We start from the raw sequence: 20,408 nt of genomic DNA on the forward strand, positions 1-20,408 counted from the left end.
CCTGTGTTTGCCTCTGAGATGGCGACAAATAACGTTGCCAATCTCGGGGGGCTATAGCTCGGCAGTGGGGGGGGGGGGGGAGGGGGTAGAGGGCGGTGTTGTGGGGACACAGAGGCATGCCTCTGTTTCCCATCTGCCCTCCCTCCCCCCAAGACCCACCTCGGGTTCTCATTAAGCCACCAGCAAGCATAAAATACTCAGAATCATTTTGATAGTACCTCTTCACCTACTTTTCCGATTGCAGAGTGCTGAAAAGTTCGTTTAAACAGAAAATGAAACAATATCTAGGAGAAAACTTAGCAGAATATGTGAACTGAATAAAGGCCATTTTTTTTACAAGGCTGACACAAGGAAACATTTTGAGGAAAGGCCAATTATTCTACTAACATGTTTGATATGTGGGGATGAAACACAGGCAAACATACAATTCCAGTTCAGAATGGCCGGTGAATAGTTTAGATGATTCTGAACTGTCTGTGAGGCTTTGTTTATACAGACTGTATTTCTCTGGTATGTTCACTATAGATAGGCTGTAATATATGCCAGATTCTTGCTCTGTCATGTCACGTACCAACAGTGAGTGCTCTTTCTTCAAACCTCAGTCAGATTAAAGTATGTCTGAGGCAGATAACCTGAACACTCCTTCTCTCTGCCATTTTTTTCTGGCACATTCTGCTGTGCTCAGTTGCTGAATAGCAGCAAAAGAGGCAATGACCCCATGTCACACTTGTGTCTTTGTCACTCACTGTAAATTAAACCTTTTTGTCCTCCTATGTGTACAATGAGCGTGTGTGCTAAACAATTTGGATATGTGCTGTCAGCCTATTCCCCAGAGAGTGGCCCAGGGGAATAGTAACTGCCTGTCTGCTGGAACCTGGAGCCACACAATGTGACTGTCACCTATGGAAGCCTCCTGTCTCCTATTCAAGAGGACACACACAATAAGGTAAGTGTACGTTCCAGGCTGACAGCTGCATTGTCAATCTTAAAGTGCCTATTGATGATTCAATCTAGATTGTACAATCTTACCACATTCACACCATTCTACTGCACAGCTGTGGTAGGATTGTACAATCAAGGTTGTATTGTCCATAAGCACCTTTATAAGCATTATTATTACATACGTTACATACAGAAGAATCAATAGAATTCAAATGTAAATAGAAGGAGACTTTACATTAGACTAAAGACTAGTTATCAATGTTTTTTTTTTATTTTTTATCCAGTAAGTTTATATTAAAGAATGTCAAGTTGAACATGATTGACTGATTGTCTGTTTAGAATCTTACTTTACTTTATTGAAAGTAAAATAATTTGTGATTAATTAATTCGTGTCTGAAATTAGAATTCATATTTGCTTTTGTGCACAAGTAATAGTGTCTGTCTACAAATTACAAATTCCCAAAGTACAGTTTATCTGCTCTGAAAGCTACCATTGCTTTTTGGTTTCAATATTTTTATTGATTTTTAAGAAATACAACATTAGAAACAAAAAGAACAGTTGTACATACACGGTATAAGCAATACACCTTGGCCCGCGAACCTTCCGGCAGCCATAGGCATCATATACCAGGAAGGGCAAACCAAGATATAAAGCACGCACAACCTTAGCTTTAAGCAGTAAACATAGAACATAACATAATGTACGATCCTTAGGAGCCCCACAGTGACCAGAACCGGGGGCCCGCCTTCGCAGACAGGGCTAAAAGTGAGGGAGAAAGGGGCTGAACTGCCCATTCACCCTCTGTTTCCCGTCTCCTGACCAAGAGCGGGAAAGGAAAGATACCGAGAAAAATGGAGAAAAAAGAAGAAGAGGAAGGGGAGAGAGAAGAGGGTAGAGTCCAAGGGAGTCCAGTGGAACCTAATATGTTGTGAACAGGTTTGCGTCTATATCCGGGTACTCCAGGTCAATCCAGGGTTGCCATATCTGGAGGAATTTATTGTGTGTGTTACGCAGTATGCTTGTTAGCTTTTCGTTTACCATGAATTCTGACATACGTGCTTTGACCTCCAAGAAATTTGAAGGTGTTTTCTTCCAGTTCTTTGCTATTGTCATTTTAGCAGATAGGAAAAGGAAGGAGGCAAGTTTATTTTGGTTGGTCGTGAGGCTATCAATTTTGCCGTGGAAGAGGGCTAGCCACGGGTCTTTACGTATGGTGATATGGAAGAGAGACTGCATGAGGCCAAAAATCCTACTCCAGAAACGTATGATACGTGGGCATTGCCACCAGATATGGTACATGGTGCCCTCCCTTCCACAGCCTCTGAAACATTTAGAGTCAATAGCTGATGAGAGTTTGTGTAACCTTGAAGGGACAAGGTACCACCTGGTTAACACTTTATATGCAGATTCTATAGCGTATACATTTGTGGAGCAGCTAGAGATACGGGACCAACAGTCAGCCCAGTCCTCGCTTTCCTTGTGCAGCCCCAGTTCTCTTTCCCAGCCTGTAATGTAAGGATGCAATCTGGTGGATTCTAGTCGGGAAAGTTTAGAATAAATTACAGATATGGAGCCGGGGCCGGATGGATTTCTAAGGCACATACCCTCAAAAAAAGAGGTTAACAGTGGCAACTCCTTGTTTCGTGTGAGAGCAGAGATCCAATGTTTTATCTGTAGGAACCTAAAGTATTCCTGTGGCGGGGGGTCGTGCTTTTCTTTAATATCTGCCCACGAAAGGGGGCCTCTGCCTGTAAGGAAATCCTTGACTAGAAGGAATTGGTGGTCCAACCACCACTTGAAGGAGTCTGGGTTCTCGTGACCCGGAGAGAAAAGGGGGTTATGTATGATTGGACATAAAGGAAGGTGTGAGGATTGCAGTCCTCCTGAGTATCTAAACGAGTCCCAGGTGGCCAAGTCTGAGGAGAGAAAAGGACTTAAATGTTGCGGCCTAAGGTGTTTTGGAATCCAAAGGAGGGTATGTAGTTTAAGGGGATGGCTGTCGGGCATGTCTAGAAAGTTCCAAAGTGGGGCATCCTGCATCTTGTAAAGAGACAGGAGGCGCGCTGCCACTGCTGCTCTGTAGTACAGAAGGAGGTCAGGAACTCCCAAACCTCCGTCTAATCTGTGGGCTAGTAGAGTAGATTTGTTAATTCTGGATCTTTTACCAGCCCATATAAAAGCTAGTATTCTGTTTTGTAGTAACCTCAAAAAATGGGGTGGGACAGCAATGGGTAGTGTCCGAAATAAGTATAAAATCTTTGGTAAGATGGACATCTTAATAGTATTTATTCTACCGAACATGGACAGTGGTAGGTGAGACCAGTTTGTCATTAGCGTAGTGATTTGTTTGAGAAGCGGAGGGTAATTGTGCTCAAATAGTGAGTCTGTCTTAGGGGTCAAGATAATACCTAGGTAGGGTATGGAGTTGGCCCACTGAAAATTTAAAATTGAAGAGATTTCTTCCTGGAGGGTTGGGGTTAAGTTTATGTTCATTGCCAGGGATTTCTGGGTGTTGATCGTGAGGCCTGAGATATGTGAGAACCCTTTTAGAAGTGCTAGTAGGTTTGGGATAGAGATTAAGGGTTGGGTAACAGCAATTAGCATGTCGTCAGCAAACATCAGGGTCTTATGATGGATTCCAGCACATTCCACGCCTGAGATGTTTTCCTGTTGCCTAATAGCTATAGCTAACGGCTCTAGGGCTAGGATGAAAAGCAAGGGCGAAAGGGGGCATCCCTGCCTGGTGCCCCTTTGTATTTGAAAGTATTTGGAGGTATGGCCTGTGTACCTAACATTAGCGGTAGGTGAGGAGTAGAGCATCTTAATCCAGTTTAGGAAGTGGGGACCAAAACCCCATCTAGTCAGGGTATATTCCAGGTAGTCCCATGAAAGGGTATCGAAAGCTTTATATACATCTAACGATAGGAATAACCCTGGTATATTGCGGGAACGTAAGAAATGGATGAAGTGTGCTGCTCTTCTGGTATTGTCGCTGGCTTGTCTACCCGGCACAAATCCTACTTGGTCTTTGTGTATTATCTGAGGAAGGAAAGAGTTCAGCCTTTGCGCCAAGATTTTCCCTAAAATTTTAAGATCTGCATTGATAAGTGAAATGGGACGGAATTGGTGGGCTTGTAGGATTGATTGCTCGGTCTTTGGGATCATTGAGACTGTGGCTTGCAACATAGAAGTTGGAGGTGTTATGCCAGCACGTAGGGCATTAAAACATTGTGCTAGCGTGGGAGCTAATAGGTCTGCGTATTTACGGTAATATGTGCCCGAGAATCCATCCGGGCCCGGTGTTTTGTTTGGTTTTAGTGACTTGATTGCCAATAGAACGTCTGAGGTTGAAATCTCTAAATTAAGGGCCTCTATGCTAGACTGTGGAAGGGAGGGCAACGGAAGAGTAGAAAAAAGATTATCAGCTGTCTCCCTAGGGAAGGATGATGATTGTGTGTATAACTTGGTGAGAAAGGAGGAGAATATGTCTGTGACTGTTTTGGGGTTAGCTGTAACCGTGCCTGACTGTGTACGAATTCTCTGGATAGGCGTAACAGGAGGCTTATTTTTAAGTCTGCGGGCTAAAGGGGTTAGTGGCTTGTTGGCGTAAAAGTAGTAAAACTGCCGTCTCCAGCGGAGTTGTTTTTCTACTTGTTCGCTGAGCAAAAGGTCTAATTCAGTTCTAGCTTTATTTCTCAAAGTCCTATTGGGTATGGTGGGGTTAGATTTCCATCGGGCCTCCAGGAGTTCTAGGTTAGCCTGCGCTTTTTTGACCTTAAGGAGCCTTTCCCGCTTGAGGGAGGATGCTATACTTATGAGATGGCCTCTCATTGTTGCCTTATGTGCTTCCCACAGAATGTATGGGGAGGCTACTGACCCTTGGTTTTCAGAGAAGAAGTGCATGATGTGTTGCCTGATCTGGTCTATGTGCACTTGTTGGGAGAGGAGAGAGTCATTGAGTCTCCAAGGGTGATTAGTCCCTCTCGGTACAAAGGATAGGCAGGTCAAAGAAACCGGGGAGTGGTCAGACCATGATACCGTGAGGATTTTGGTTTCTGTAACATTTGGGATGATTGACTGGGGTACAAAAAAGTGATCAATTCGGCTGAAACTATTGTGAGCATTAGAGTAGAAGGTATAGTCTCGGGAAAATGGGTGGAGTTCCCTCCATATGTCTATTAATGTGTATTTCAGGAGTTGTTGCGTTATTTTAGAGCCCGTAGGGCGTGGAGGTGTCAGTGTGGATTGAGATTGGGTGTCTGGTCGGTACCTATCCAAGTTGTAATCTAAAGCCACGTTTGTGTCACCTGCTACTATTGCAGTTCCTTTTTTGTGGTGAGAGAGTACATGCAGTAGATGGCTAAAAAACTGTTCTTGACGTGAGTTAGGGGCATAGTAATTTACTATCGTTATGTCCTGATCATATAATTGACCAATTATTAACAAGTACCTACCTTCCGGATCTGCTATCTTTTTCTCGCAGTGAAATGGGAGGCCTTTTTTAAAACATGTGAGGACTCCTTTAGTTTTATCTTGGGCACAGGCGGTATAGAATTCGGGGTAATGTTTACTCATGAATTTCGGGCAGGAAGAGACGGACAATCTGGTTTCCTGCAGTAGGACAATATCTGCTCTGCAGGATTTATAGTATTGAAATGCTTTGGAACGTTTTTGTGGTACTCCGAATCCCTGGACATTATGTGAGATAAAACGAAGTGGATTAGACCAGGGATGGATCTAGGGGGGGGCAAGCGGGTCTCTTGCCCCAGGCGCAGTTTGTTGAATTCTTAAAAAGGCGGCAAAATTTGGATGGGGAATGGCAGTTTAGGCGCCAAAACCTGACCTTGCCCCAGGCGCAACTTGGGGCAACTTGGTCTAGATCCGTCCCTGGATTAGACGCCATATTTGGTTTCCTGTAGGGTTAGGTAGATGTTATTCCAAGGAACTCCCGTGGACTCAAATGTGGAGGGATAGAGAGGAAAGAGAAATAAGGGTGAAGGGGGAAGAGGGGAGACAGAAACGGCCAGGACCGGGAAACAAACAGAGAGACATAGGAAGATCTCCCAAAATGACTGTAGGTCACGACTGGGAGTCATAGTGGGGGTCGTAACTGCCAGCTGCATGGCTGGGTAATGGGGGTGGGAGTGCATTAGCATTCCCAATGCAAAGAGGCACATTGGAGAGCTGATACCTTGGGCACTAAAGGGGATCTCAGAGGCAGGATCTATATGTGACTTAAGGTGGGGTTGCAGGAGGCATGTAGAAAACCCGTTCAATCTAGCCGTTCAATCTGGCCGTATTTGAAGGAGGCCATTTGATTCTCACAGGTTACTTATAAAAAAGAAGCACATTGGGTATTTCCTGAAAGCAATTTGGGAAGCCTGTGGGCAAGTTGTTGTGGTGCCCCGTGGCTTAGAGTCATTTAAAGCTTATAAGGGGTGTTGTGTAACCCAGGAGAAACAAGGACACCATGCTTTACCATCAACTTAATGGAGGCTTTCTAGATAGCAGGGGTTGTGACACCTTCTACAGCCCTCAAGTAGGCGCGCATAGGTGGAGGGGTATGTGGTACTTTTACCAGGGAATCCCCCTTGGGGACTGATGCCATAAAATGGTTTGGCCTGATCTACATACTGCTTAGGCTGAGAGGGTTATGATATAGTGGGTGACATTAGCGGCTAGTCTCGGTCGGTGGGGGATTCCAAGGGGATTCTTTTGATAAGTAATGGACGGAATCTGTGTCTTCCGCAGCAGTGTAATAGGGTAGTGCAGAGCCCGAAGCGGCCAATGCGGCTATTCGCCTCCCTCGGGGGGCAAAGCGTCACCGACTCTTCCCAGGTAGCTGCGTATTGCTATGAGCAGGGATGACGGGAACGTAGGGCCAATTGCGGGGGTAGCAATTATGATAAGGGCCCTAGTGGGCTGTATGTGTAAACTAATAGATTACCTTTCAGGTGGCTAAAGGGTTTACAGTGCTCGGCCCCCATTGCATGGTATGTGCCACCCATATGTGTATATCGTTGGTGTCCTATCTCGGAGACAGTAGCCAGGATGACGCCAGGAGCGAAAGGACACGTGGCTGAACTTGCCACAAGTGCCCAAAGGGTCGTAACGTCTCGTGCTACGGTCTGCAGGACTAAGCGGTATGGCTTAAAGTATATCTTAAGTTGATAGGCCGGGTATAGGCGCTAGCGTGCCTGATGGGTGGGGGCAGGTTTTAGAGTCTAGGGGTGGCCCAGTGCTCCAAATATGCGGGAGGATTTGTTGCTAAATGAAGACCATGACAGGGCATAAACACATGTTTAAACAATCACCCACGATAATGTTCAGCAATGGCGCCAGGCTTATTATGGTATCTATAATGAACAGACAAGATGGTGCCGAGCCTGGAGTGACATGCGGCCGGTACGGCCTTCCGCCTCCCCTTAGGGTGCGGTCTGCAGTGGCGCCAAGAGCAAGGCGGCCCGAGGCCGATTCTGCCGTACTGGGCGGCCCAGCGCCGGACGCCACCACAGGACGCCCCCCTATTCCTACAGTGCAATCTACAAAATAGGCACGATCTATAAACATACAATTCAAAGAGTCACAGTAATGAAACATAAAACATGAGACATAAAACAAAGGCCTCTAAGTGTTGGTTTAAAACAGCATATAACGGAACTTTGAGGGAGGTAACATAAGTTAACCCAGGCTAACTACCCTCTATCATGTATTTCAATACAGCCTAGCCTTCCTGAACTTTGATGGCTTAGAGATGCCATTTTAGGTCCTGTCCATAGAGTGTTTCTCGAGTTGGGACCTCGTATAGGGAAAGAGTCACAACCTGCCAGGTTATGATAGACCGGTGGTGTCGTGCGCTTCAGGGTGTGCAATCTTCCACAAAGTCAAGTAGAGCCATAGACAAAGTTCGGGGTGTTGTGGTTGGCGCCTTGGCTTCACAGGAAAGGAGGCGGCAAAATGTGGCTACACGGGGTAAAGGTCTGTAACAGGGCCATAGGGTGAAAGGAATGTCTGCTGTGGGCTCTGGGGGAAGCAATCTTCACGATGTGCAATCTTCCGTGAAGGTAGTTGTAGTGCGCCATCCGGGGCCGGGATAATAAGGGCTACATAACATAGTGGGATCCTCAGTCCATCAGACTGTAAGGATAAACTCGGGGAGTCCGGAGGAAATCCCCTGCATGGAGTTAGCTGTTATAGGGTGCAGGAGAAGATAGTAATGTACTTACAGTTAAGCATACTGCCGGATGATCGTTCTATTGCTCTTCTTAGACTGCACTTTCGTGGAAGGAGATGTTGCGGAGGCAAGCGGGGGTTACAGCTCAGGGACTCCCGCTATGGGGCGGCGAAGCATCGCGAACTGGCGACTTCTGCGCCGGGACTCTCTTCCATTCCGACTGTGGTGGGGATGATTGCCGTGGGCTCTGAGATCCTCCGGGTCCAGAGCGGGTAGGTTTCGCCGCTGAGAGAATAAGCTTGAGTTTTTCAAATAGCCGTTGCGCGTCCTCCGTGGTGATTGCGCTATGGGTTCGGCCATTGTAGGTGAAGATAAGTTTGAATGGGTGGCCCCACTTATACTTGATACCCTGGGAGATGAGAACGTTGGTGAAGGGTTTCATAGCTTTCCGCTTTAGGAGGGTGATTTGCGCCACATCGGGGAAGATCTTGTAGGGGTGAGATTGGAATTCAAGGTCCCTCTTTTCCCATGCGGCCTTCAAGATGGCCTCCTTCGTCTTATAGAAAGTGAAGGCAATGACAATGTCGCGCGGCAAGCCGTCAGGGCGTTTTGGGCCAAGTGCTCTATGAATTCTGTCGAATTCTAGGCGTTCGACTGGAATGGAGGGTACCAGCTCCTGGAAAAGGGCAGTGGCGGTGGAGTTGATGTCTTCAATGGACTCCGGGAGGCCTCTGATCCGGAGATTGCCTCTGCGGGCCCTGTTTTCCGCATCTTCTTGGCGAAGTTGCGCTTCCGCAAGGTCAGCTTTCATTTTGGCTACGTCCACTTTCGTGGTAGCTATGTCTTGGTCGTGTGCCTCGAGAACTGTAGTGGCGTTATCAAGTCTCTCCTCCACGTCTTCTACTCGGGAGCCTATTTTAGTGAGCTCGCGGGAGAAGTGCGTTGCTAACTTGTGGGTAGCTGAGTCCAGTTCTCTGTGGAGCTCGCGTTGCAGCAGCGACTTGATTTTATGGAGTAATGTGGCATCACGGTCAGGTATTTCGGCTTGAGATGTTTGTGATGCAGTTTCATCTTCGGATTCTGGAGTGGCTGCTTTTGTGTTGCGAGATTTCCGCGCCCCTGTACTTGCTGCGCCCGCCATCTTGTTTGAGCCTCGGGTCCGCTGTGGGAGTCCCTGGGGTGCTTCTTCGTCGATCTCCTCCTGATGTTTATGGGGCATTGTGGTCTTGAGGTGTTCAGCTATCCGGGGGTATAAAGTTAAGTAAGAAAGGTCGCCTCTAAATATGTTTAATCTGAGCCGATGCAGCGTGGCAGTGCAGAGCTAGCTCAGGCAGCGTCCATCCGTCAGGCTAGCTCGCCACGCCCCGCTACCATTGCTTTTTATTGCATAGATGCTGTATTTATATATTAAAATCTACCTAGTAAACCCTTCTCAGTTGCACACATACTAGAAGCAGAGAGAGCTCAGTTTCTGCACTTAGCTGGTGTTTACTAAAAGTATCTGACAAAGGAATGTAAACAAAAGATAATGTTATCAACTCTTCATATGCGGATCACAAGCTGAAGGAGCGTTCTACTGAAGAACAAAGTACTGTGTTTAACTGTTCGAATGCTGTTCTGCTACAAAAATGTTTTGTGGTAGTACTTTTTATGCTGTAAATAAGTTTTTAGAGCGAAGAGTAAGTGCTGCGTTTAATACCACTTTATTGATTGTTTGCTATGGGGGTATCCACAAAAGTCTGTTTTCCTATAGCGTATGTAAAACTTAACAAGGATTGCATAAACTGCATACAATGACTTACACAAATAGCATAAGTATGGTATATGCACCCAACGCATACACCCAACGCATACATTTCTTTTTTTGTGTGCATAAACATGACAGGTAGACGAAGCAGCATATGTGTTGGGTGCATAAATGTAAAGTTGATAGTAGTAGTTTATGCAACACTCGTTAAAAGGAACCCGAGGTATGAGACCTAAAGAAGCTTCCATATTTATTTCCTTTTAAACAATACTAGTTTCCTGGCAGCCATGCTGGTCTTCCTGGTCAGTAGGGTCTAAATCACGCACCGGAAACAAGCATGCAGCTAATCTTGTCAGATTTGTCATAGACATCTGATCTGCATGCTTGTTCAGGGTCTATGGCTTAAAATATGAATGTATTACTTAACATAAGCCAAGGATGTGGTGCTAATCTGATTGCTCCAAATTGGAGGCAATTACCTGCACTGTGACCAACATAAGCTTTAACAGACTTTTGGGCATACCCTCCTATGTGCTGCAGCAGTGTGCAGCAGGTATCCCATACAGCCATATCAATCCCTGCCACGTACTGTGGAGGACCAAAAGTCTGAAACCGGCTGTCTACATGTGGGGTTGGTGGGGATCTGTAAAATGTAAAGCTATAGGCTTGCTAGACACCAGCGGTTCTGGATGCAAGCCTGGCTACAGGGGCATAAAGACATAATTTTCATATTCAGTAGCGGTGCATTGTGGGTAACCACAGATGTTCACTTAAAGTTGAATAATCGCCAGTACATTCGGTTTTAAGAAGGCAAATCACACCAAGCAGCAGGTTGAGCTAACTAAGCTCAGTGGCTGTAGCGTAAGAAGCTTTCCATGGTGCTGAAACTCAGCTCTGTGGAAAGTGGAATCCCTTCCTCTTTTCAACAACAGGGTCAAGGGTTTGTGATGCAATGTAATTGCTCCCAATTTGGAGCAATCAGATTAGCACCACATCCTTGACTTATGTGTATAGGACAGTGGTCCTCAAACTAAGGCCCGTGGGCCGAATGCGGCCCCCTGAGGCTTTTTCACTGGCTCCCCAAACAAAAAAATGTATAACTTATAGATGCAGCTCATGGCACCTTTAAATATTGGCGCCCCGCATATAGAATAGCAGTGCTGGTACCACCCACCCACATACTGTGGAAGCCAGCGAGCAGTCATTCGCTGGCTTTTAATCCAATTCTGTATCAGGTGACACTGCTGTCCAACTGGAAGACAGGTTGTCAACTAGCTTATGTTCTTTGGGTGCCACATGACTAAATGGCTCCTGCTGGGAGTTCTCCTCTGGCATGACTGGAAGGGAATCAATACCTAGATTCAATGTAATGTTTTTCAACATCATTTTATGTATGTTCTGGCCCCCCAGCAGTCTGAAGTATGTTGACCTGGCCCTTGACCGAAAAAGTTTGGGTACCCCTGGTATAGGATGTCTCCTGAGACACATTGACTTAGTGTGTATAAAATAAGATTCAATGAAAACACACAGGGGATTGCAATATTTTATTCTTAAAAAGTACCCAAGTCTAAGTTTATAGAGTCGACTGAATCTCCTTCTTGCTTGACCCAGCTGAGTATTTAAACTGTGAGATGAGCAAAAGAAGATTACGTATCTCCTCCAGTCCCCTTTTAAGAAAAATAGCAGACTTCAGATAGCAGAGAACAACCATGAAGACAAGCACAGCTGTACTGGGCCTGCAGGAACATGGCCGCGCCTGCACTGTATGCCGGAGCCACGCGTGCTCAAGCATCTCTGTGCTACTGCGCAAGTATGGTTGTGCTCTTGCAGGTGCAGCGCTGGCACGCTTGTGCATGAAGAGTAGCACAGCAGTGTTGTGTGGGAGGGGCCCAGTAGGTGGTGGAAGACCAGAAGACAGCCCGGGAAGCCTCTGGATAATCCAGAGGCTTCCCTTTTCTTAAGCCCCGTCTACACGGGGAGATGTGGAGGCGATCCGGCGGCTCAATTACCCGCCGGATTGCCTCTTCCACATCCCCGCGCGTCCCCGTCGGGTCCCCGCTCGCCGCGCGTGCGCCGGATTCGATTCCCCACTTGTCCCCGCCAGCGCCGCTTATCTTCCGCTCGATTCTCTGCCATTGTCCCCTCAAGGGGAACGAGCAGGGAATCGGCGGTAGCAAGATCCGACCTGTCGGATCTTATCAATCGAGCCGCATCAGCAGCTCGATTGATAAGCCACATCGACACCTCATCTACCCGTGTAGATGAGGCTTTTGGTAAGTATTTACCTTTTGGCTTGAGGTTCACCCCAGATTCTCTTTAAGTCTTCAAGGCTGTTCTCCTGTATCCGCAGTCTGCTATCTTTCTTGAAAGGGGCCTGGAGGAGATACGTCCTCTTCTTTTGCTACGGTAATCTCAGTTCATGTACTTAGCTGAGTCAAGCAGAAAGGAGATGCAGCTGACTTTATAAACTTAGCAAGACCCATTAGCAAGCTATCAAGTGAGCATGAGCAGGAGGATCCCTTAACCTAAACAATTCCTAGTTGTAAATTACACCTAGGTCTTCTGTTAACCTTAATCTGATAATTTACCCTTGCCTCAACTGATAACCGTATGCCAACCCTAACCCTCAACAGACCCAGAGACTATTACTGATCCCCCAATCCCACCAAACCCTAACCACCCATTACCCACTTAATTAGTGATACTTACCTATTACAATGAAGAGTCCTGGGATGCACCTATTTCATCATTGTTGTAAATCGCTGCTTTAGCAATAGCTAATCCTGGACCAGCAGGCGACAAATAACAAGAAAATCCTGAGCAATGCTCTAGCCTGGTGCACACCAGCTAACCCTGGGTAAAAGCAGAAGCTGTGGGCAATTTAGTGCAAATGCAGCGCTATCCCATTCAATATACATGTATGGGGTCTGCATCAAATTGGAGAGCAACACAAGTTCCATGCATTTCTACAGTCACCTGCGTTACATGCAGAGTACAAGTAGGAAAAGGGCCTAATGATTAGAGTTGGCATTTGAATCTGGACCACATTGAAGACTGGAGAGCAATGCAAGAGCCGTGCATTGCTATAGCCATCTGTGTTACATAAAGCATAGTGTACTGGTTAAGGGCTCTGCCTTTGACATGGGAGACCAGGGTTCAAATCCTGGCTAGGTCAAGTACCTATTCAGTAAGGAGTTCAAGGCAAGACTCCCTAACACTGCATGGTGGCCTCCTGAGCGCGTCCCAGTGGCTGCAGCTCTTGAGCGCTTTGAGTCCGAAAGGAGAAAAGCGCTATACAAATGTTCGGATTATTATATTATAAGTGGTCAGGGAGAGGTCACTGCTTGTGCTTTGCGGTGCATTTCACGTGACTCTGATACTTCCTCTTTCTGGCTTTGGAAGTAGGAAGCATTGGGGTCACGTGAATAGAGATGGCTCAAACCTCAGATTTTTGGTTTGCGAACCTCGAACGCGAGCCTCCGCAAAAAGTTGGGTTCGCGCAAACCTTTCGCGAACCGCAATAGACTTCAATGGGGAGGCGAACTTCGAAAATTAGAAACATTTATGCTGGCCACAAAGTGATGGAAAAGATGTTTCAAGGGGTCTAACATCTGAATTTTTGCATGAGGGAGTGGGATGCACGCCAAAAGTCCCGGGGAAAAATCTGGATTTGATGCACAGCAGCGTTTTAAGGGCAGAAATCACATTGCATGCTAAATTGGAGGCCTAAAGTGCTTTAAAACATCTTGCATGTGTATACATCAATCAGGTAGTGTAATTAGTGTACTGCTTCATACTGACAGACCAAACTCACTGTATAACGCACCGCAAACAGCTGTTTGTGTAGTGACGGCCGTGCTGGACTGGTGCGCACCATGATGAGAGTGCAGGTGATGGCGGCTTTCCAGCCCATATGGTCGCCGGGCTGAGGTAGCTCAATGACAGAACAGTGACTGTCCACCAGCTGGTCGAATTTGATCTGTCCACAATGAAGCAACAACCTTATTATCTTGGGTGTGCCCCCCCCCCCCCCCCCCCGAGACACTCATATAGCCGTTGGTCATTGCTTCATTGAGTCCCTTCACCGTGGCAAGGTAATGATCACGAAGGGGAATTGACACAAGTACAGCCAGAAAAATTAGGCAGGCATGTACACGCACCAGAAAAATTATTATAGAGGCCGCTGCTAGCAGCGGCCTTACAAACTCAGGAATCCGCCTGGGGTCCAGGACCCTGTTGGTGGTGGCGGAGAAGGCAGTCAAGCGGCCTGCAGGCAGAGATGCTGTGTGGGGAGCGACTTAGTCTTGGGGCAAGCAGTCACACGGCATGAAGGCAGAGATGCTGTGTGTGAGGACTGACTTAGTCTTCGGGCAGGCCTGACCGTGCTTTGCAGACCACGTGGTCAGATGGACCCTTGACCCAATGCTGTGTGCCAGAGATGACACCACTTGCCTTTCAACATCACGGTACAGTTTGGGTATCACCTTTTTTTTAGAAATAATTGCGGCCTGTTATCTTCCACTGCAGTGTGTGGCTTTGCTTTTGTGTGCTGCTTTTCCTCAGGTGGTCCCATTGCAGTTTGTTTTGTCATCATGTGCCTTCGTAAGGAAGTTGTCCCTACGCAGGTCTTGGTCTTTCCAAGGAACAATTTTTGGTGGCAGGGAGTATAGATGGCATTGCTCTGCTCTCATCTGAGGCAGACAAATAAAAAATTCCCACACCGCTGAGCCCTGGGGTGATGGCACTTTGGTGGTGGCGGCCGACTGAGTGTTAAGTGGGCTGCCAGAATCAGAGTAGGAGGAGGAAGATATGTCACGCTTCCGTGCGGAAGCTGAGGAAGATGAGGTGTTCTGTGTTAAATAGTCAACTACGTCCTGACAATCTTGGGGGTTGATGGCACGCGCCTTCTGAACACTGTACTTTGGTCCAGGGCCGCACAAAATCACGACCGCACGACCTCGAACAGACCTGCCGGGTGGCCTGCCTCTGCCTGTTTTGCTCATATTGGGGAGGATGAAGTGAAAGGTATGCACTGACTTGACTAATACAATGTGCAGTCACACAGGTGCAGTGAACAGGTATGCAGTGACTGGTATCAATACAATGTGCAGCTGTCACACACACAGGTACCGTGAACAGGTGCAGTGACTGACTGGTATATAACACTGCGTGTGCTCATGTAGGTAGGTAGGTGCACTGAACAGGTGGGTATGCAGTGATTGGTATTACAAATGTACAGCTGTCACACACACTGGTACCGCGAACAGGTGCAGTGACTGGTGGAATATAACAATTAGTACATGGCAAAGAAATGAACAGCGCTACTTAAAAACAGATAAGTGCCTACCTGCAAGAGAGTGCAAGCCCCACTTGTGGGATAAAATACACACCTAGCATACGCATAACCTGTCTACCACTGGAGGATGTTGGTTTCCTGTAACAGCTTGCATGCAACTTTTTAAGTACTCGTTCCTCCCACTGCGGAGAAGTCATCCTCACATGGGAGGGGACCTAACACTAACTAAATACTAACCTATGCATAAGCATAGCCTGGGTGCACTACCAAGTAAAATCGAAAATTGAAAATTGTGAAAAAGGTGGATCAGCGCATCACCAGGCCGCCTCTGAATGGCCTACAATCAGAGGTGCGCTGAGCCCCCCCAGAAACTGCAAATGCACCTTGAACCCAAACAGAAGCTCTGCATATATATAACAATGCATGTGCACATGTAGGTAGGTGCACTGAACAGGTGGGTATGCAGTGATTGGTATTATAAATGTGCAGCTGTCACACACACAGGTAGTCACTGATTGTGCTGGGCCTGGCAGTGGCACAGTAGGAATTACCAAGGGGCCAAGGACCAGCAGCTGTGACAGACAGACAGGGCTGTATATGCAACACAAGTGTCTGTGGGACACACACACAAAAGAAAATAGATCACAAGAACAATATTAGCTCTCAAAAGAGCTGTTGAGGATGAGGAGTGCTTTTTAGCAATACGTATCAGCAAGAAGGAACAACCTAACAAGCCTAACACAAGAGCCTAACTAAGCTTTCCCTATGTCAGCAGGTTCTCTCCCTTCTCTAATTACTGCAGCCGCACAAGTGAGTGAAAAGGCTGACGCTGCCTGCATTTTATAAGGGGGGGGGGGGCTCCAGGAGGGAGTGTAGCCTGATTGGCTACCCTATGTCTGCTGACTGTGATGTAAAGGGTCAAAGTTGACTCTAATAATGCAGTATAGGGGGCTGGTCGCATATAGTTCGGGGTTCACCGCTAACGCGAACCATCGAAGTTCGCGTGAATAAGTTCGCGTGCGAACCGTTCGGGCCATCTCTACATGTGAAACGTGCCATGAAGCGCAGGTAGTGAACGCCCGCTGACCTTGTTCGGTACTGAAATGGTGCTGAGTTGTAGTGTTCAGCAATATTCAACTGTTACGAATTTGTTATGCTGAATTCAGACACCAACACTACTAATGATTATTGTGACAAGACTGAATTTACAGTCCTTTCCTTGCAATTTAAAGGGGTCCAAAACTCAGCATACAGTATCTTCTTTGCTTTAAAATATTATTTACAGCCTTAAACCTACTATCACCAAAAAATTGTGGCAGAACAGCATTCAAACAATTAAACACAGGACTTTTTTCTTCAGTGGAAAGCTCCTTCAGTTTGTGATCCACATCCAAAGAGGTGATAACAGTATCGTTTGTTTACATTCCTCTGTTGCTACAATTAGTTACATCGAGCCATGGAACAGAAACAGAACTGTACTGAGCTGACAAGCAGAGACAGATAAGACATTTCATTGGATAGTTGCTGTATTTATATATTAACATCTATAAATAAAATGCAATGGCAGCTTTCAGAGCAGATAAACTGTACTTTCGAAAATTGTATTTGTAAGCAGGCAATATTACCTGTGCACAAAAGCAAATATGGTAACTGAATGGGTAATAAAAAGTAGGAAAACATGTTTTTATTGAATGTTGTCAGAGTTTTATTCCACTTTAACAAAATCTTCACTGTGAAAACTCTGTCATACTTTCAAACAGCAAAATGCAGTACAAAAAGATACTAATTGGAAGTTATTCTTTTCCTTTCATTGCAGGTTCTAAAATGGGAGATTGGACTATTTTAGGACGTCTTTTAACAGAGGTCCAGAACCATTCAACAGTAATTGGAAAAATATGGCTGACAATGCTCCTGATTTTCCGAATCCTCTTAGTAACATTAGTAGGAGATGCAATGTATGGAGATGAACAATCCAAATTCACTTGCAATACCCTTCAACCTGGCTGCAACAATGTTTGCTACGATAGCTTTGCCCCCGTATCCCATCTTAGGTTCTGGATTTTCCAGATTGTTCTGGTATCCACACCCTCCATTTTTTATATCATCTACGTCCTGCATAAAATTGCTAAAGATGAGAAGACTGAGCTAGAGAAGGCTTACATCATGGAGCTACTTCAAAGTTTGTCACTTGGAGAACATTTCCTGAAGACCAACAAAAGTCCAGATGCTGATGATCAAGTGGAGGCAAAAGACATACCTAAGAAGGGAGATCGATTCAAACCAAAGTTTTCCAGTGATCCTGCCCATGGTCCCATTGCTGTGTTTGACAAGATGCACATTATTTACATTGTTCATGTAGTGCTCAGATCAATTATGGAGGTGCTGTTCCTAGTTGGTCAATATTACCTCTATGGCTTTGAAGTACCTCATCTTTTCCAGTGTCGCACCTACCCTTGTCCCACCACAACTGACTGTTTTGTCTCCAGAGCAACCGAGAAAACGGTATTCCTTAATTTTATGTTTGGCGTTGGTCTTGGCTGTTTTATTCTGAACATTGCTGAGCTGCATTACTTGGGGTGGTTCTACGTATTTCAGATGTTAGCCGTTGCTTGTAATAACTGTTGCGAGTTCAAGAGCAAGAAGAAAAAGAGACACTTGGTGTTGCATCCAGAGCAGAACAGCTTACTCATTCATCTGAAGGACACGATACAAGAACGCTTTGTGCTGAAGACCTTATCAAGCCTTTCTCAAGAGAAAATAGGCTGTCTTCCCTCACCACCGGTAAACACAATTTCATTCACCAATGATGACAACAGTGACACTACCTCAAGGAGAAGCCCGGATCTTAAACACAGCAACATAGCTAAAATTGCAAAGATCAAGAAATCATGGCTTTAAATGTTATATTTACAGTTGTCATAGCTAAAGAATGTGAAGTGTTTGGATATTTAATGCGCCAATGCGTGACTACATATATTAGTAAACGATTCTGTTAAAAGAAAATACTTTCAAACCAGGAATTAGAATTCTGCTGTGTTTTTGTGTAAAAATAGTGCCTTCAATGACAGATATCAGTTTTAAAGAGGTACTGTAATGACATATAGTAGAATGCAGTTAATTATTCAGAGTACACACTTTTCCACTAAATATCCTGGTTTCAGCATCAGAAACACTTCCTATATCTACATACTGCTGTAAATTGTTTTGTAGCCCTGGCCTCCCACTGAGGCTTAAGGTGCGTACACACATGCGACTATAGTCGTTTGTAACGATCGTTCCCCGATCTTTACCAACGACGATCGTTACAAAAAACGAACCAACGACTATTAAGGCAAACGACGAACGAGGCAAATCGCTACAAAACAAAGTTCTGTCTTGGCGGATTTTTACCACCGACGATCGTTAGCAAAAGTGGTACATCGTTGGAAACGATCGTTCGTACCAGGCTGGACATGCGCATTTCTCTTTTTCTCCAAGGAACTTTACAATTTTATGCGCAGGCGCATTAAGTGCTTTTACGTGGTGTAACGTTCGTTCTAACGATGTGATCGTTACACACTTTTTACAACTAACTTTACTTCGGTGGTTCTTTCGTCAATTAAAAGATCGTTCGTCGTTGACAACGAACGATCGTTGTCGCATGTGTGTACGTAGCATTAGCCTAGGCTGTGTATTATGCAGAATTCTCCTCCCCCTCACACCCAGCATCCTGGGAAAACCAGAGATTTTTTCAGCTTGCTTTAGAACTCTTAGTAAACAAACATTCTGAAGACTTCACCTGCCAGTGGTAAAGATGTTGCTGTCTGTGATACATTTCAGAAAGTAAATCAGACAGAAGATACATTTTACAATGGACAAGCAAGCACTGACAAAATAATTTAAATGAATATTGTAAAAAATAAACAATGTTATTTATTGTTATTTTGATACAGTTCCTCTTTAAAATACAGGATTTACCCGGAATACCTGAGATCTGAAGTCTTGTGGATGAGAGCTCTTTCTGTACCATGGAGTACAATTCCTAATCCTTTGTAATAATTTACAAGTGTCCCTGCATCCTGTCCGTGTGAGTGCGCGCGTCTGGCGGAGGACTGGCACCGGTGGCGGCGTGAAGAGACCTAGAGCTTGTTTTTAAACGTCCTTAGGTCAACTAGTGTATAATAATAGACATAACTATTATGCCCTAATTTCAGCACACGTGGCACAGTTTCTTTGCTTATTTAGCAGAGCTCCTGATATTGCCTTGATGTATGGCATCTGTAACAGGATAATGTTTCCATTCCAAATACTTTATTTACCCAAAACAGATAGTGCTGGAAAAGTTAAAGATGAACTTTGGGCAAAATGGAAAATTCATATTGAAATTATTAATGTTATGTAAATGCTTATTGCCTTTGTCTGATTTAGACCAATTCAGCAGGTTTTTATTTTGGTGATTGTGTTCTGAAATCTTGTTTACCACCAATATAGATGAATGTTTGGACTGCTATTTTGAATTGCTTGTCAAACTGAAAAGTAAACAACTGTACTCTTCGTGAGCCCAGTATTTTTTTTTCCTTAAAGTGGACCTGAACTCTTACACAGGACAGAAGGAAAACATAGAGAAATGCACCCTGTATGTTTTTAGAGAATTTAGCCTGTCTAATTTGTGTCTAATCACAAGTTGTAATTAGATCTCTCCCAGTGTCACCTGACTGCCACAGCAGATAAGCTCATTTGAAAGCACAGGATGCTATTAATATGTCTGCCTCCATGAAAGCAGGAAATAGAAACAGTGCAAATTTATTTCAGAATTTGTATCAGCTGTAACAAAGAAATGTTTTTCTTTAAAGGTCATTATGCTGTTGTGTATTTTTTAGAGTAGAGAGGACGTTCTGATACATATATTGTTTTTTTCAGGACAATCTAAACTTTCTTTGGGTTATTTTTCCAAGTATTCTTTAATTTCATAGGCATTTTATCGGGAAAAATTAGGTGTAAACGCAAAAACTACACATTTTGTTTCACTCTCACTAATTTTTACATGACTAGTGCCACAGTTTTAAAACAACTTAAAAACACATGAAATGGCTCGTTGTGGTTAAAACAATACCATATATGCCATATTTCATCAATAGTTGAGCATGTAGCGTACCATTATCACCAGCCTGTGCGTCTGTGGCGATTGTGTTTGAAGTCTGTAGCGATTGCGTGCAATCCTTAGGGTGCACAGTCTGGGGACAGCAGTGCTGCATAGATGCATTGCTAG

The 20,408-nt window shown here is 45.2% G+C and overlaps 1 protein-coding gene across 2 annotated transcripts; it reads left to right on the plus strand.

The window, feature by feature from the left end:
* The first annotated feature begins 819 nt into the window (after positions 1-819).
* Positions 820-19,590, plus strand: LOC137544811 (gap junction delta-2 protein-like). Of its 2 annotated transcripts, XM_068265898.1 has the most exons (3): positions 820-946; positions 16,977-17,941; positions 19,111-19,590. In XM_068265898.1, exons 2-3 carry the CDS (start codon positions 16,985-16,987, stop codon positions 19,135-19,137), a joined length of 984 nt encoding a protein of 327 aa, XP_068121999.1. In that variant the 5' UTR covers positions 820-946; positions 16,977-16,984; the 3' UTR covers positions 19,138-19,590. The 2 variants fall into 2 exon arrangements, with proteins under 2 accessions (XP_068121999.1, XP_068121998.1); XM_068265897.1 differs by lacking the exon at positions 19,111-19,590 and having other exon boundaries at positions 16,977-18,180.
* Positions 19,591-20,408: the final 818 nt, after the last annotated feature.

Source organism: Hyperolius riggenbachi, chromosome 2, assembly GCF_040937935.1.
Source record: "Hyperolius riggenbachi isolate aHypRig1 chromosome 2, aHypRig1.pri, whole genome shotgun sequence".
NCBI classification, from domain to species: domain Eukaryota; kingdom Metazoa; phylum Chordata; class Amphibia; order Anura; family Hyperoliidae; genus Hyperolius; species Hyperolius riggenbachi.

What these genes read in the sequence shown, in the direction of transcription:
- LOC137544811 (XM_068265897.1), top strand. Translation starts at nt 16,985, where the DNA reads ATGGGAGATTGGACTATTTTAGGACGTCTTTTAACAGAGGTCCAGAAC.